General features: G+C 37.3%; 1 protein-coding gene across 1 annotated transcript in view; it reads right to left on the reverse strand.

Annotated features, from left to right (window-relative positions):
- Positions 1-15,404, reverse strand: part of DYNC2H1 (dynein, cytoplasmic 2, heavy chain 1) — a 191,267-nt gene that overhangs the window by 41,842 nt on the left and 134,021 nt on the right. Inside the window, 1 exon segment of the mRNA XM_009322273.1 lies at positions 4,189-4,305. Within this exon segment, the coding sequence (XP_009320548.1) occupies positions 4,189-4,305 (117 nt within the window).

Here is a 15,404-nt window from a genome sequence, read left to right on the forward strand (position 1 = left end):
CCTTGCTGGCTTTTCATTCTGAGAGAACCTATAGCCATCCATGGCAGCACTACAGATGTGTGAGCTATCCCACCATGTCCCTGTGATCCCTATGAGATCATAATTCTGCAACTGCATGCAAACCTCTAATTCCTCTTCTTTGTTTCCCATGCTGCACCCATTAGTGTACAGGCACATCAGAGAGGCACTCCGTCATGGTGATTTCCCAGAGAGGTGTGAGAGCTTTCTGTCTAGTAGGCACTTCCTTGTTTATATGGACACACTTTAGATGGTCCCCCTTCAGCTCTGTTTTGTTGATTTTGTTGATGATGTTTACAGACATACTTTGCCTACCAACCTGGTCAACTACTTCCTCACATAATTTTTGGTCAACCTCTCTCTACCTTATATTTCTATTTTAAAACTCTCCTCACCAAGTTGGCCAGCCTGTTGGCCCCACTTAGTCAGGTGGACCCTTTCTCTTTCGAGCAGGCAACCATCAATCCTCAAAAGTGTCCCATGGTCATAAAAACCAAAACCCTGTTGCTGACACCAGCTCTGCAATCAGTTGTAGGACCCGTCCACTCCTCCTCATGTCCTTCACCTTCACTGTAAGTATCAAGAAGAAAAACCATCTAGGCCCCCATGCCCCTAACCACCACTCCTAGACCCATGTAGTCATGCTTTGTATGCTCCAGGTTATCCCTGGCAGTATGACTGGGGCCTATGTGGAAAAGCATCAAGGGGTAATAGTCTGAGGGCCAGACAAGCCTTGGCAGTCTTTCTACAATGTCCCAGACCTGAGCCCCTGGCAAGCAGCAAACTGCCCAAGATGACAGGTCAGGTCAGAAAATGGGAGCATCCTCCCCACAGCAGGGAGTTATCAACTACTATTCCTTACCGCTTCCTCCTGGTGCTTCTGTGTGGATCAGGTTTAGTTGGCTTGAGAGCTTCATTGGACAGAGCTCCCAGCCCCTTGTCAGCTATGAGGGCACTAAATCTGTTCTAGAAGTGTAAATATTGAGGTGGAGCAGACGCCTTCCTCCTGGTACCAGAAGTCACAAGTTTCCAGCCTTTGCCATCTTGTAAGCATTTACTTTCCATTCCAACAGGCACAGACTCTGCCTGCACCTCGTTCAGGAAAGGTGGGGGCTTGGCTCTTCAAGCTACAGTGTCTCAGAAAAGATCCGTCTGATCTATTTCTGATGCTGCAAAGTCTGCTGACCTCCTCTTGCAACTCCTTAATTTGGTGACGCAGATCCTCAACAAGCACACATCTCCTGCAGGTTAGAACACCATCTCCTGCTGCCCCAGCCTGAGGAAGAGGCACCAGCCACTCCCTGCAGCTCGAGATATGCAGAGCTGCATCCTCCTTCTGGACTGCTGCCTGAGTCAAAGTTCTCATCTTAGAGGGTCCATTGCTCCAACAGCAGCTGGGGACCGTGCCCTGTGGCACATCACTACCATTGCTGAGAAAGTGTATCCTCTACTGAGCAAAGTTGCTGGCCTTCTGTGAGTTCTTCTGCACAAACTGCTGTGTCAACTGCTGCGTGCATTTGCTGCCTCTGTTAGCTGCACTCAATACTATTGATTGAAATATTACAATTTGCACTCATGAAAAAATATGAATATTATTTTACACACTTCAGTGTGGTATAATTCTTCAGTGGGCACATCACAAAAGTTAAATAGTCCATGTATAGATTTGTGAGATGTTGGCCAATATTAGGTAAAATTTTTGGTTTATCACTGATTTCTGAAATTCACTGACTATATAAATTCTATAGAAGTTCTGTCAATTTTGCTGTATTGTATACTCTAAATTATTTAGATTGATTTTTGTAGGATGAAACACTGATGTTCAGTCCAGAGAAATACTCAGTCAAATGCTGTCTAGTATTTTATCTAAACTTGGACACTAGGTTACAAAATACAAAAATGATCACCATACGGTATTGAGAGTATACAGATAAAAATCTGTCCACACTTAAAGATTATGATCAATTATTCCAGTATAAATTCTACAGACCAAACCTATGTCAAGTGGTAAATTTTGTTATGCTTCCGAATCATCAGTCTTTAGATGTACAATAACTGTTTTCAAGGTATTTGTAAGATAATCCTTTTTGAATTAATCCTTGATTTACATACTCAGCAGTGGAATAAAAATGTTTAAAAACATAGTTAATCTTTGTATACATATTAACAAGCTTCTGAGCCTTTTTTGCCTCTGGAATAAAAAGTAGCTTATTTTAAAAACAGCTTTGAATTTATAAATACATCAGCTTGGTTCAGTTCAGATCTATACTGGACACTTCCTGAGTTTCAGTAGTTTGAAACAGATATTCAACCATTTTTTCCAACTACCCTTAAAGATAAGTACATTTGACAGGTAGAAGACTAATATTTGCTTCTTGTAAATAAAATGGAAGGTATTGTGAGAATCTTTCCCATCTGCCTCTACTTTATTACTCTCTGTATCCAACAGATAAAAGAAAGAAGATAATACTAATAATAGTAGTAGTAATAACAACAACAACCACCACCACCACCTCATGAGGTTTAACAAGGCCAAGGGCAAGGTTCTGCACCTGGGTCAGGGCAAGACCCTGACCTAGATCCCTAGGGCAAGACCCTAGATCCCTAATATCAATACAGACTGGGGGATGAATGGACTGAGAGCTGCCCTGCAGAGAACTTGGGGATACTGGTGGATGAAAAATTGGACATGAGCCAGCAATGTGTGCTTGCAGCCCAGAAAGCCAATTATATCCTGGGTTGCATAAAAAGAATCATGGCCAGCAGGTTGAGGGAGGTGATTCTCCCCCTCTATTCCACTCTCCTGAGACCCCATCTGGAGTACTGTATCCCAGATGGTCCAGAGGTGGGCCACAAAAATGATCAGAAAGCAGGAACACCTCTCCTATAAAAAAAGACTGAAAGAGTTGGGGTTGTTCAACCTGGAGAAGAGAAGGCTCTGGGGAGACTTTATTGTGGCCTTTCAATACTTAAAGGAGGCTTATAAGAAGACGGAGAAAGACTTTATACCAGGGCCCGTAGTGACAGGACAAGGGGCAACAGTTTCAAACTGAAAGAAGGTAGATCTATACTGGATATAAGAAGAATTTTTTTATGATGAGGGTGGTGAGACACTGGACCAGGTTGCCCAGAGAAGTGGTGGTGCCTCATCCCTGGAAACATTCCAGGTCATATCGGATGGGGCTCTGAGCAACCTGATCTAGTGAAAGATGTCCCTGCCCATGGCAGGGGTTTGGACTAGATGATCTTTAAAGGTCCATTCTAACCCAAACCATTCTATGATTCTATTCTAAAGGAGATCTTCAAAAGGTAGATAAATTCATCTGCTAACAGCATAAAAATGTTAGAAAATCAAAGAAAGTTCAAGGTAATATAGGTGTCTTTTTTTTAAGATATCATGAACAGTAAAAATGTAGGTCAAATACAGATGCATATGGTGACTCTACAAATACTGGAGAGGAGACAACACAGAAATATTGCATAATTCATTTTCCCATATTTAAGCAGAAAAATAGAGGAGAAAGACGAGGCCTGTTTCAGGTCCAGCTTCCCTTGTCAAAGAGCTCTCAGGCTTGATTACCTCCACCTGGGTGACCAAGACCATCAAGGACCATAGCCATCAATGGTGACTATGTGGCTTCAGCTTCATGGTACTGTATACTCACAGCTAATTTATAACACAGGTTTTAAAGAATAAGTGCTCTGAATTTGCAGTGTTGATGATTAATAATGATAAAAAACTAACCATTAGCAATGTGTGCTGTTAATGAGCATTAATGTAGTGCAGTTTTGTTTTACTGTTTAAAACTGGCCTCATTTATCAATCTTCCAAACACTACAATAAAAATCGCTAATTTTCTGATTGTATATGTATACTTATATGCAACAGTTTCACCTGAGCTCTTGCAAGGAAGGTTTGCAGGCCTAAAGGTATATTTAACTCTAGTCAGTAAGATATAATGGAAGGTGTCACATTGAAATACACTACTATCCCACATACAGACTTCATAGCTAATTACATACATGTAACATTGTACTTCCCACCTCAAATGCATTTAATTTCCTTTTTCACTCCTTATGTTTCGATATTCAAGATAATTCCTTAGTCCTTACTTTTAATGTAGTTACTGGGGAAAAAAAGTTGTCTTTTCAAATCAGTTACTTTCCTACCTGATTAAGTTTCTTCCATAGGTTGAGAATAGGGGAAAGTTCAGTAGACCATATTTCTCTGTCAAATTTGCAGCCAGCAGTTACTGACCTGCTCAGGATCCGAAGCTGTGAAATGACCTGAGTGATGAGAATACAAATGCAAATCTTGAAGAAGAATAAACAAACTTCTTTTAGTACAAAAATGCGATACAATAGCAAATACTATCTGATTTATCTATGGACTATACTTTTCTGCATACTTAATTACTAATCATGATCTATTCAAAACACAAACAATATCCATATCCAAATATATAACATACTTGAGCCTTATTCATATTAAGCCCAAAACAAACAAAAAAAATCCATATTTTTCTTATCACAGTCATTGTCTTTGTTCAACTATAATTTAAAAACTAATGAGGTGTATAATTAATTAAAAAGCCTCTTTTCCACAAAATCTACAGACAAAACTCAAGCTCTGCCTTTAAGTAGGCTCCATCTGTAATTAAAAAAAAAAAAAGAAACAAAGAATGCGTTACTAAATACATATAGTACCTATCAGGCATCAAAACTCCAAGACAATTATAATCAATTCATTCTGATCTCCCATGGATCTCTTATGTACTTAGATATTCATGCTACCTCAAATTATTTAAATGCATTGTTGTGGTTTAACCCCAGCCAAAAACTAAGCACCACACAGCCGCTCACTCACTTGCCCTACAATGGGATGGGGGAGAGAGTCGGAAGAGTAAAAGTGAGAAAACTCGTGGGTTGAGATCAAGACAGTTTAATAGGGAAAGCAAAAGCTGTGCACGCAAGCAAAGCAAAACAAGGAATTCACTCACTCCTTCCCATCGGCAGGCAGGTGTTCAGCCATCTCCAGGAAAGCAGGGCTCCATCACATGTAATGGTTACTTGGGAAGACAAATGCCATAACTCTGAATGTCCCCCCCTTCCTTCTTCTTCCCCCAGCTTTATATGCTGAGCATGATGTCATATGGTGTGGAACATCCCTTTGGTCAGTTGGGGTCAGCTGTCCCAGCTGTGTCCCCTCCCAGCTTCTTGTGCAGCCAGCCTGCTCACTGGTGGGGTGGTGTGAGGAGCAGAAAAGGCCTTGACTCTGTGTCAGCACTGCTCAGCAGTAACTAAAACATCCCTGTGTTATCACCACTGTTTTCATCACAGATCCAAAACATAACTCCATACTAGCTACAATGACGAAAATTAAATCTACCCCAGCCAAAACCAGCACATGCATATTTATTAGTTTAAAGAAAGAAAGCAAACAATTAAAAGAATAACTGCAAAACTTTCAGAAAGAAGGGGAGCTCCCAGTTCATCAGGTCCAACTGCCTTTCATTGTTAGCAACCCTGGTAATGCTACACATAAACTGATCAAATATATATACACATTTATAAAGAAAGAATACTGAAATTAACCTTCTTCAGTGATATTGCAGTTTGTCCCTTAAACTGCATATAAACCCCCTGGTATTTGTAGACATTTTAGCTAAATTTTAGTTATTTCTCACAGTGTGTTTTTTGCAAGACATGTTAGAAAACAACTTACTAATTCTCTTCTCTTTTGCCTAACTTCAAAGAATTAAACTTGATAATAAAAAATTTATTAATTGTTCAGAAGGACTGGACTATTTAATTGTGAGACAGAATGAGGCAAGAAGTCAAGTTGCTTCTGCTGGGTTTTGACTTATTTTCTATTCTTGAACGATGTGCAATGATGTAGTGTTTTCTTTTGTTTTCCATTTTCTTTTCCTGAAGCAAACAGCAGCTTCTTATTTATCAGCTTTGATAGGGACTATGAAGCACTACAAGATCACAGTACACTGAACCATTATTTTAACTTTTATAATATTCACTATAATTTTATTCTTATATTAAATGTCTTACAAGACATAAACCAAAAGACAAATATATATAAAATATAAATATATAAAATTTATCTCTATAATATATAAACCTATATTTAGAAAAACAAGTTTAAAAATACTTTTAATTAAGCTAAAATAGTATTCTTTTTCATGAAAAGCTCACTTCTTAATATGTTAATTCTGAAAAGAATCTTTTTTAGTTCTCTGAGAAATGACAATATAATCTGTTGTCCTAGAGAATTATGTGATTCCAGATCTCAGAAATGATGAAAATAGGATTTTAATTTCTCTGTTATATTTAAGGAATTAAAGTGAAATTAATTCCACATCCTAAAAAACACTATTAGTTGATAAAAGTCATAGTCTATTATAATACAGTACTTTAGTCATGATCCTGCAACTTGTTTTGCTGAGAGGAACTACATGCATACCTAATGAATATCTGGAGGAAGCCTCTTACTGTACTAAAACCTTACTTTTGTCTAGTCTGAAGTAAACTGCCAGAAAGGAAGGCAAGGAGAGGTTGCAGTCAAGGCAATGGAGTAGCTGGAGTAAAGAGAGCTTTGCCTAGGAACAGGTTACGAGCCAGCTGAGAGCTTACAGGCAGAGACCAGAGGACAGACCAACATGGTTGGTGCTTTAGTAGGTGTGTGCTACAGACTCCTTGATTGAGAAAATACATGAAGTCTTCTTCTAACAGCTTGAAGGAGCCCAACAATCGCAGGCCTTCATACCCATGGGAGACTTCAACCAACCCAGTATCTGCTGTGACGGCAATATGACAGGGCTCAAGGAATACGTGAGATTTCAGGAATTTGTTGAAGACAATTTCTTTATACAGGCAATCAATTAGCCAACCAGGGGAGATGTTCTATTGAATCTGTTGCTAATAAACAATGAAGAACTGGTAGAAGATGTGAAGGTCAAGTGCAGCCTTGGCTGCACCAACCATGAGATTGTGGAGTTAAAAATCCTGAGAGAAGAGAGCAAAGCAAGTAGTAGAATTAAAACCCTGGGCCTCAGGAGAGCAGATTGTTGCTTAGTCAGGGATCTTCTTGGCAGGATCTAATGGGCAACTGCACTGGAGGGCAAAGGAGGCCAGGAGAGTTGGCTAATCTTCAAGAACAAATTCCTCAAAGCACAAGAACAGTCTTTTCTGATAAGCATGACAAGCAAGCCAAAGAACAAGCATGGCAGAAGATCAATCTGGATGAAGAGAAAGCTCCTAGCAATCTGTCCTGGTTTCGGCTGGGATAGAGTTAATTTTCTTCCCAGTAGCTGGTACAGTGCTGTGTTTTGGATTTAGTACAAGAATAATGTTGATAACACACCGATGTTTTAGTTGTTGCTAAGAAGTGCTTACGCTAGCCAAGGACTTTTCAGCTTCTCATGCCCTGCCAGCGAGCAGCTGGGAGGGGGCACAGTCAGGACAGCTGACCCAAACTGGCCAAGGGGATATTCCACATCATATGAGGTCATGCTCAGTATATAAACTCGGGGGAGTTAGCCAGGGGAGGGGTGACTGCTGCTCGGGAACTGGCTGGGCATCGGTCAGTGGGTGGTGAGCAATGGCATTGTGCATCACTTATTTTGTATATTCTTTTATCATTATTATTATTATTTTTCCCTTCCTGTTCTGTCCTATTAAACTGTCTTTATCTCAACCCACAAATTTTACTTTTTTTTTTTTTTCCCCGATTCTCTCCCCCATCCCACTGGGGAGGGGAGAGTGAGCGAATGGCTGTATGGTGTTTAGCTGCCTGCCGGGTTAAAACACAACATAATCTCAAATGCAAAAAGGTATTCCACAGAAGATGGGAGCAGGGATGGACTACCCAGGAGGGATATAAAGACATTGCTCAATTGTTTTAGGATGGAGTGAAGAAAGCCAAATCTCAGCTGGGTTTGAAACTAACAATGGATGTGAAGGCCTACAGGAAGGGCTTCTGCAAGTATTCTGGCAGCTGAAGGGAGGAAAAGAAAATATGAGCCACTACTCAGTAGAGCTTGTTATGAAAAATACCATTTCATCCTCTCATTCTCATAACTTAATTTTAAACTTTCATAAATCTTTGTGTGCTCCAGCTATTGTGTATAGCAGAAAAGATTCTTGTTTAATTTAGCAAAAAATTATTTTCTCTGATTAATGTTTTGATCATAGTATCTTTATTATTCCTGTTATTCTTCCTCCTTTTCACTCTGCACTGATACAAATGTTCTGACAAGCAATACAGATAATAAACACACATTTGTGCCTTCCAGATATCATTCTTTTAGCTACAGTTCCAGCTCTTATAATTTGTTTTTGGATAGTTGCCTGACATAATTTGCAAAGAAATACAACATTTATATCAAATATACTTTACTGGTAATTCAGTATGCAGTACTTCATATAAACTTGTATATTTATACAATAAAGTTGCAGGAAATTTATATGATTGCTTTGTGAATATGGGGGATTGAAAATATTATGTATTGTATTCTTTTTTTAAGTGACTTCATAGGTATAAACACTTAGCTCCATACAGCTGAAGTGAATTGGAGAAGTAGCGACTGCAAGATCAATTAAAGTATTTTCTAACTCCAGTGTATAGGGCTAGCTGTCTGTTTTTAATTGTCTAATTATAGAATTTACGTAATTTAAATAGGAAATACACTATCTATCCATTATTTCAATCTTTGTTCTTCAGTGCAATTACATCTGTTTCTGCTTTGTATATTTTACCAAAATATTGGGATGTGTTTATCAAAAGTTAAGTCCTTACATGAAACATATTGAATCAAAAGAAATCAAGTTTTAACTCTCAGTGTTCTAGAGTACTGTATCATACTATGATCTTTATCAAAAGTTCATGGAAATTCTTTAACTCTTTCCAGTTCATCCCATTTCTTCTCTCATGTATAATAGGTATGACGGTAGAGTAACTTACTACTAAAGTTTCCATGACAGCACACTGTTTTCAATTGACTGTAATTTTAAAAAAATTAATGGGTTGGGCTGAAACTCTGTGTACTGGTGGCTCTTTCAGCCTGAATACTTTTTGAAAATTTTAGCCTAGAACACCATTCACTTGCAAGCAACAGAGGAAAATACATTTTAGTTATGTCAGAATACTCAGGTTGACCTCTTCTTTGAACTGCTTCAGCATCCCAAACTTTTGCTAAGGGACTGCAAATTTGATGGACATTTTTTTGTGAGCCACATTTTACATCCACAAAACCTGTCCAAATTTAGTAAAGAATTAGAGATTGTAAAATAATAACTCATATTACTGCTTAAGTATGAGGACAAGTTTAATTTTAGAACTTGAATGGTATTTTATTCTCACAAATCACAGTGAAGTTTCTTACAGTGCTGACCAGTCTATGCTACTTCAAATCAGCTGAAGCCTGAGAAAAGGTTTACTCAGTACTCTCAAATCAGTCTCTTTCTGAATGTTATGCAAATGAAAAAGGAAATGGATTTTTTTACAGGATCACAGAATAATGAAGGTTGGAAAGGACCTCAGGAGGTCTCTAGTCTAACCTCCTGCTTGAAGCAGGGTGAGGGCTAAGATCAGACCAGGTTGCTCAGGGCTTTATCTGGCCTGGTCTTGAAAAATCCCAGCTACAGAGACTGCACAACTTCTCTGGATAACCTGTTCCACTGCTTTACTGTCCTAATGATGAAAAAGTTTCCCCTAATATCCAGTCTGGACCTTTCTTGTTTCAGCTTATGTCCTGTAAAAACAAGAGAGTCAAATGCACCAACTGGGACAAAGAATGTGTTAAGATTGGGAATGACCTGAATAAAACCAGGAGTGGGATGTATTTCCCTGTTAGAATTACCAGGGGTATCACAAAAATCTCCCAGGTCATGTGGTATGTTTGCAGTCGCTCCTTGGAACTGTTTTCACTTCCAGGCAAGAGAAACAAGTTTGGACTTGGAAGGGAAACTGGATTTAAAAAGAAAGAGGAGTAGTAGGAATACATTCCTGGGGGCCATATGAAAGACAAAAATGGATCTGTAAAGGCAGCAGGACAGGAATGAGAACGCAGACTGGATGAGTACCTAGAAGGAGACCTTAATCAGCTGACAAAGGCAATATGATTAGGAATGTGTATTTAAGGAGACAAAATAACTTCTGGGTTGAGAGAGGGCATTGTACATAGTAACTTAAATCAAATTTAAAACAGACAAGCACAAATTCACCCAACTTACCTTTAGGCACTTACTTAAAGCTTACTTAAAACTTACTTAAATTAAAAAGAATACCACCTTAGCCTCCCTACATAATCAATAGACAGATCTTAAGTGGGCTAAATTGTCACTCAGAAGTCCCTCCTATTGAGCACATAGGAAAACTAAGTTCCTTACATAGTTACCTCAGACAGATGGGTCTATGTTGTGGAAATTAGAATGAGGATTTTCATTTCCTGGAACCTAACTTAAAAAGTCAAGAAGAATTCAGCACCTCTCACTACACTATATATCTTACCATCAGGTCAACTTATAATCAACTTCAGATACTTATTTTAGGATGAGAGTAATAATGCCTTAAACACAATACTTCTGTGACCATGAAGAGAGACTAAAAGCGACTAGCACAGATGCAGACATCTAGGTCTGTTGAATCATATCTTTTGCACTCTAGTTTGGAAAGGTACCAAGCAGTTATGTATGTACTTATAATACTAAGGAAACTGAAAATCTAATCATAGCTGTATTAAACGGGGTACTCAAAATAAGAGTACTTTTAAAATACCTAACTTTTGAATGCTCACCTTTGTTACCTCAACATAGTCTTTTAATATATTATACACTAAAAGCTCTTATATGTTGTGCTATTCCAGTCCAAATACACATCTAAATATTTTGAAAAAATGATAAGTGAAAAAAAATACCATAAAGCAGGAAAACAGTACCATCACTGAAAATATGAGAAGGATAGAAAGAAAGGTAATCAAAATATAAACGTAATCACCAATAATGGTCTGTTTAAAGAGGGGTGAGAAGATTATTCAGAACCTGTAGAATTCAGTCTTTGTAGAAGCTGCCTATTTTAAGCAAGGTAAACTAATCAAAACAGTATTTATATAAAAAATTTGAGAGCAATTTATTTGTGAACAGTGCATCTAATAACTATGAACAGCATACACAAACTGATACTGAATATTTTTTCCATTCCTAGTGGAAAATTCATACACTGTTTTTTTTGCATTGTCAGCACAGAAAAATATGTTGCATATATTAATAAAGGTGGCGTAGTCATAATGTCAATATTTATTTACCTAGTTATTAAACTAATTGTGCAGCTCAGCTTTTTCATCTATTGCATACTTAATGGTTTCTGTGGATATATGCTGTTATGATATTGATGAACATATTACAGTAAAAAACCCACAAATTTAGAGAAAATAAGAGAGATAATGAACAGAATGGAAAGCAATAAAGATAATGAATGAGCCAATGTGGCTTCATATGGAACTACTAGAAAGTCATGTTAGACCTGAAAATTAAAATAAAAATTCATGGAAAAATAAAAATGAGCAAATGTCAAGATTTTAACTCTTCCTTCCCTGGAACTTTGATAAAAACAGATTTCTAGGAACACAAAATCTATTTCTGTTCTTTACTCATGCACAAGATGAGGAAAAAGTCTTGCCTTCAGTAATTCACAGCTATTGCAAAAACTGCTACTTCACAAATACAATATATAACAAACACAGGCTTATATCTAAGTCTTGTATTTATTTCATAAGCAATCTATCCTACAAATTTTACAACAAAATCAAATTTTACACACAGTATTACAATTTGAAAAAGAGGAAAGCAATAAAGCCAAAAATATATATGTGAAATTCTGTCACTGAATTAAAAAAAAAAAATCTAGGATCTATCATTTCTGAACTAAATATGATTACTATTCAAAGAATAGTAATCAAGAATACAAAACAGAAAAGAGTTGCTAGTCAGATAACTGCTATTTTTTTCAAGACTGGAACAGATAAAAGGATTTTTATTTTTGTACAAGAAGCTAACAAACTCCTCTCAGTAAATCTACAGACAATGTCAAAGCAGATACTCTACTGCCATCTACCAGTTTTAAAAGGATTTAGTCTTAGCACAGAACCCAATTCTGTTTCATTTCTCTGAATGAAACAATATATCCCTTTACACAGCTGTTCAAGGAGATATTTCTGTTTTTATAAGACTTTACAGCTCAAACTATAATATGAAGTTATAAAATAGTCATTTTGCTAAATATTGGGAAAGTAATAAATCAGTGCAATGCAACTGTCTTCATTGTGTCAAGAGAGGGAGCGGGTTTCAGTTTGATATGCCTTTTGACAGAACTACGTGCTTCCATACTGTTCCTCATAGTTTGGCTGCAGCAATCCACATTGCTGTGAAAGTAGCCTAAGACCAAGCTGCCAATGAAACCTCTCTGACTTTCAGTCTCCCTGTGTCCCTTACCCCCTCTGCAAGAATAGGGTCCATGGAGGTTGTTAGGATGAGGGTACTTTAATGACATTCATAACCAAATCATTCATACTTCATGTGGATGAGTAAGAACCAGTGTAGGTCTATGCTTGCTCTTTTGTTGTTCCCTCAAGGTCACCTCAAAACTGCTCATTCAATAAGTAGGACTGGACTCATTACAGACATACATGCTTTCTTAATCAAAATACAAAGCAAATGAGGGAAGACATTGACACTGCCATCTTCTTTTATACAGAAGAGGATCATATACTTTTGATGCCAGGAAGATCCTCTGTAGAGCAGGGGTTCAGTGGAGGAGGAAGGAAAACCAGCAGGATGCTGCGGATGGACAGCACAAGCCCACTACTGACACAGCCAGTATTCCAGTTGCACCTTCTCCCAAAGTATAACTAAGGGCTTTACTTTGTAGAGGTCCCCAGGACACATACTACCTAGAGAAAAGGATGCTAAAAGGAAGGCAGAAAAGGTGGTTGACCTTAGCTAATTACACACCCTGACAAAAATTTAAGAAAACTGGAAAATTGTAGCCTAGAAACAGAAAATATGCAGAGCACTAATATATTCTCATACACATAGCACCAATCCCATGGCAGTTAATAAGGCTACTTGAAGTACTGCATTGATTCACTGCAATGGTAAAGGGCTGTGTTTTTCGTTAGAGCACGGTACTGTGGCTTCCACTCCATTATGTGGCACAGCACATTTCTTTTATGTGGCACCATGGGTATATACAAAATACTCCCCATATTTTAAAAATTCTTGTTAAGTACTCAAATTGCTTAATTGCAGGGTAATAATAAATACAGTTTGGCATTACTCATCAATTTCTGCTAGAGCCTATTAGTCATGTATTTGTGATGTGGGATGCATTTAATAAATGTCAGCAATTATATACTCTGCACAGCTGATACAAGGGTTATATAAATGCTAAATTATTTTAAGAAAATAGATTTATGTTCATCCTGACATCTATAGCAATAACATAACAAGTTCAAGAATGATTTCAACTGCATGCTTTTCAATAATTATACCCATATTACTCTATGTGGCATGATTAGAATTATGGTGTAGATATAAAGTAGACAGTAGATATAAAATGAGGTACCAGTGCTCAGAGTCCCATTAAGGGGCTAGATTTTGAAAGAGAAAATTTAGTCTGTTGATGAACACACAAGAAGCTACAGCTATCGTTATATTACAATTGCACCTTGAAAAATAACCCACTACTCTATATACAGTAGAAACACCGCAGTCAGATGTATGACTGTAATATTGGGTGGATATACTCACCCTAACTTTACTTTAGCTGACTTGGGTAATAACAGCCGTGGAGACTTGGTGTACAATCTCAAGCATAATCCAGCAATCTAAGAGTTCCAGGTGTCCTTGTACACCCTCCCCTACACATGCTGTCTCTGTTGCTGTTGTTAACAAGGTAAAAAACAGCATTGGAACTGTACTACACTCATACATCTGACTACAGTTGTAGGAACACAGAGAGAAGTTTTAATCTAAGTAAACAAGATATGCAAGGAATGGTGGGAAGAGGTAGAGAATCAGCCCGTGACTTGCTGAAAATAAGAGCAGGTCAGCAACAAAGTTGAAAAAAAGAACCCAAGGATAAAATGCTGTTACTGAAGTCAATGAAGTCATTGCAATTATATTTAATGAGGAAAGGTTCACTTCATGTTTCCCGACCCTGGTTTATACCTTGCTTGCCTTACTAGATTGCCCTACACTGTTTTCCATTATTAGTTTACAATTCATTTTAACTCAGCAAGTATTCATCACAAAATAAGAAAAATAGCTATTAAGAAGGATAATTGGGTTTTTCTACAAAGTTTCTACGTTTCAAGCACAGACAGAACAGCAACAGTAATTATTTTAAATGAGTACTATATTTAGCAGCTATCCTAAGGTATGATGAGCTAGTCCTTTTGACATCTAACGGATTTCATTAAAGAAATTGTTTCTCTTTAAGCAATCACATCTATAAAAAGAATGCATTCACTGTGAGGTTTCTGCGCTAGTATAATTTATGTGGAGTATACAGTTAGGCAACATGCTTTTTGCCTGTTTTTGTCAACCTGACTTTATTCAGATATCATAATTTACTTAAGTAAATTACTTAAGTCATCCAAATGTAATGTGTGAATACTATTTCTGTATGTTAAGTTTCTGCTAGAACAAAGTCTTAAGTTTTCAAATGAGTCAGCTGCCATTCATGACAAGTATGAAATTTCATGGTATGAATACATGAAAATAAGTATGAAATACAGACACAGGTCATTTCTACACACTTTTAAATACTCTCTATAACAATGTGCATTCTAGTCCTGTACACATCCAAACTGGTATTTATAGCAGTGATCTGCAAGATGAGATTTTTACTGAGTATGAGAAATAAAACACACAAGCTTTATAATATGTCAAAGAAATGCATCAACACATTTTTCATGGGAATTCTATCTTAAAAGCTTGAATAAATTTCATGAGAGACCTGCTAGCTTATAAAATTTTAACTCGAATTAAGAGTTACCTTTCAATCACAGAAGCCCTTTTAATACCATTATTTGTAACTGTATATCTTTATATTTCAAAATGCATGTGAAAAAGCTGTATTATTAATGATGACATTACTGAAAGAAATTTCTAAAGGGCTGGATAACGGTCAACATTGCAAATGCGGGCAGGAATTATTATTTATATTTTTTTATATATATATGTTGAGGATAGGCAGGAGGTAAACTGCAGAGTTAAGATTTTGGACTTTAGGAAAGCAGACACTGGTTTATTCAAGGTACTGTTAGCAGAATCCCATGAGAAGTGGGCATAAAGGAGAGGGGAAATTGGAGACA

Source organism: Pygoscelis adeliae, unplaced genomic scaffold, assembly GCF_000699105.1.
Source record: "Pygoscelis adeliae isolate BGI_AS28 unplaced genomic scaffold, ASM69910v1 Scaffold383, whole genome shotgun sequence".
Taxonomy (NCBI): Eukaryota; Metazoa; Chordata; class Aves; order Sphenisciformes; family Spheniscidae; genus Pygoscelis; species Pygoscelis adeliae.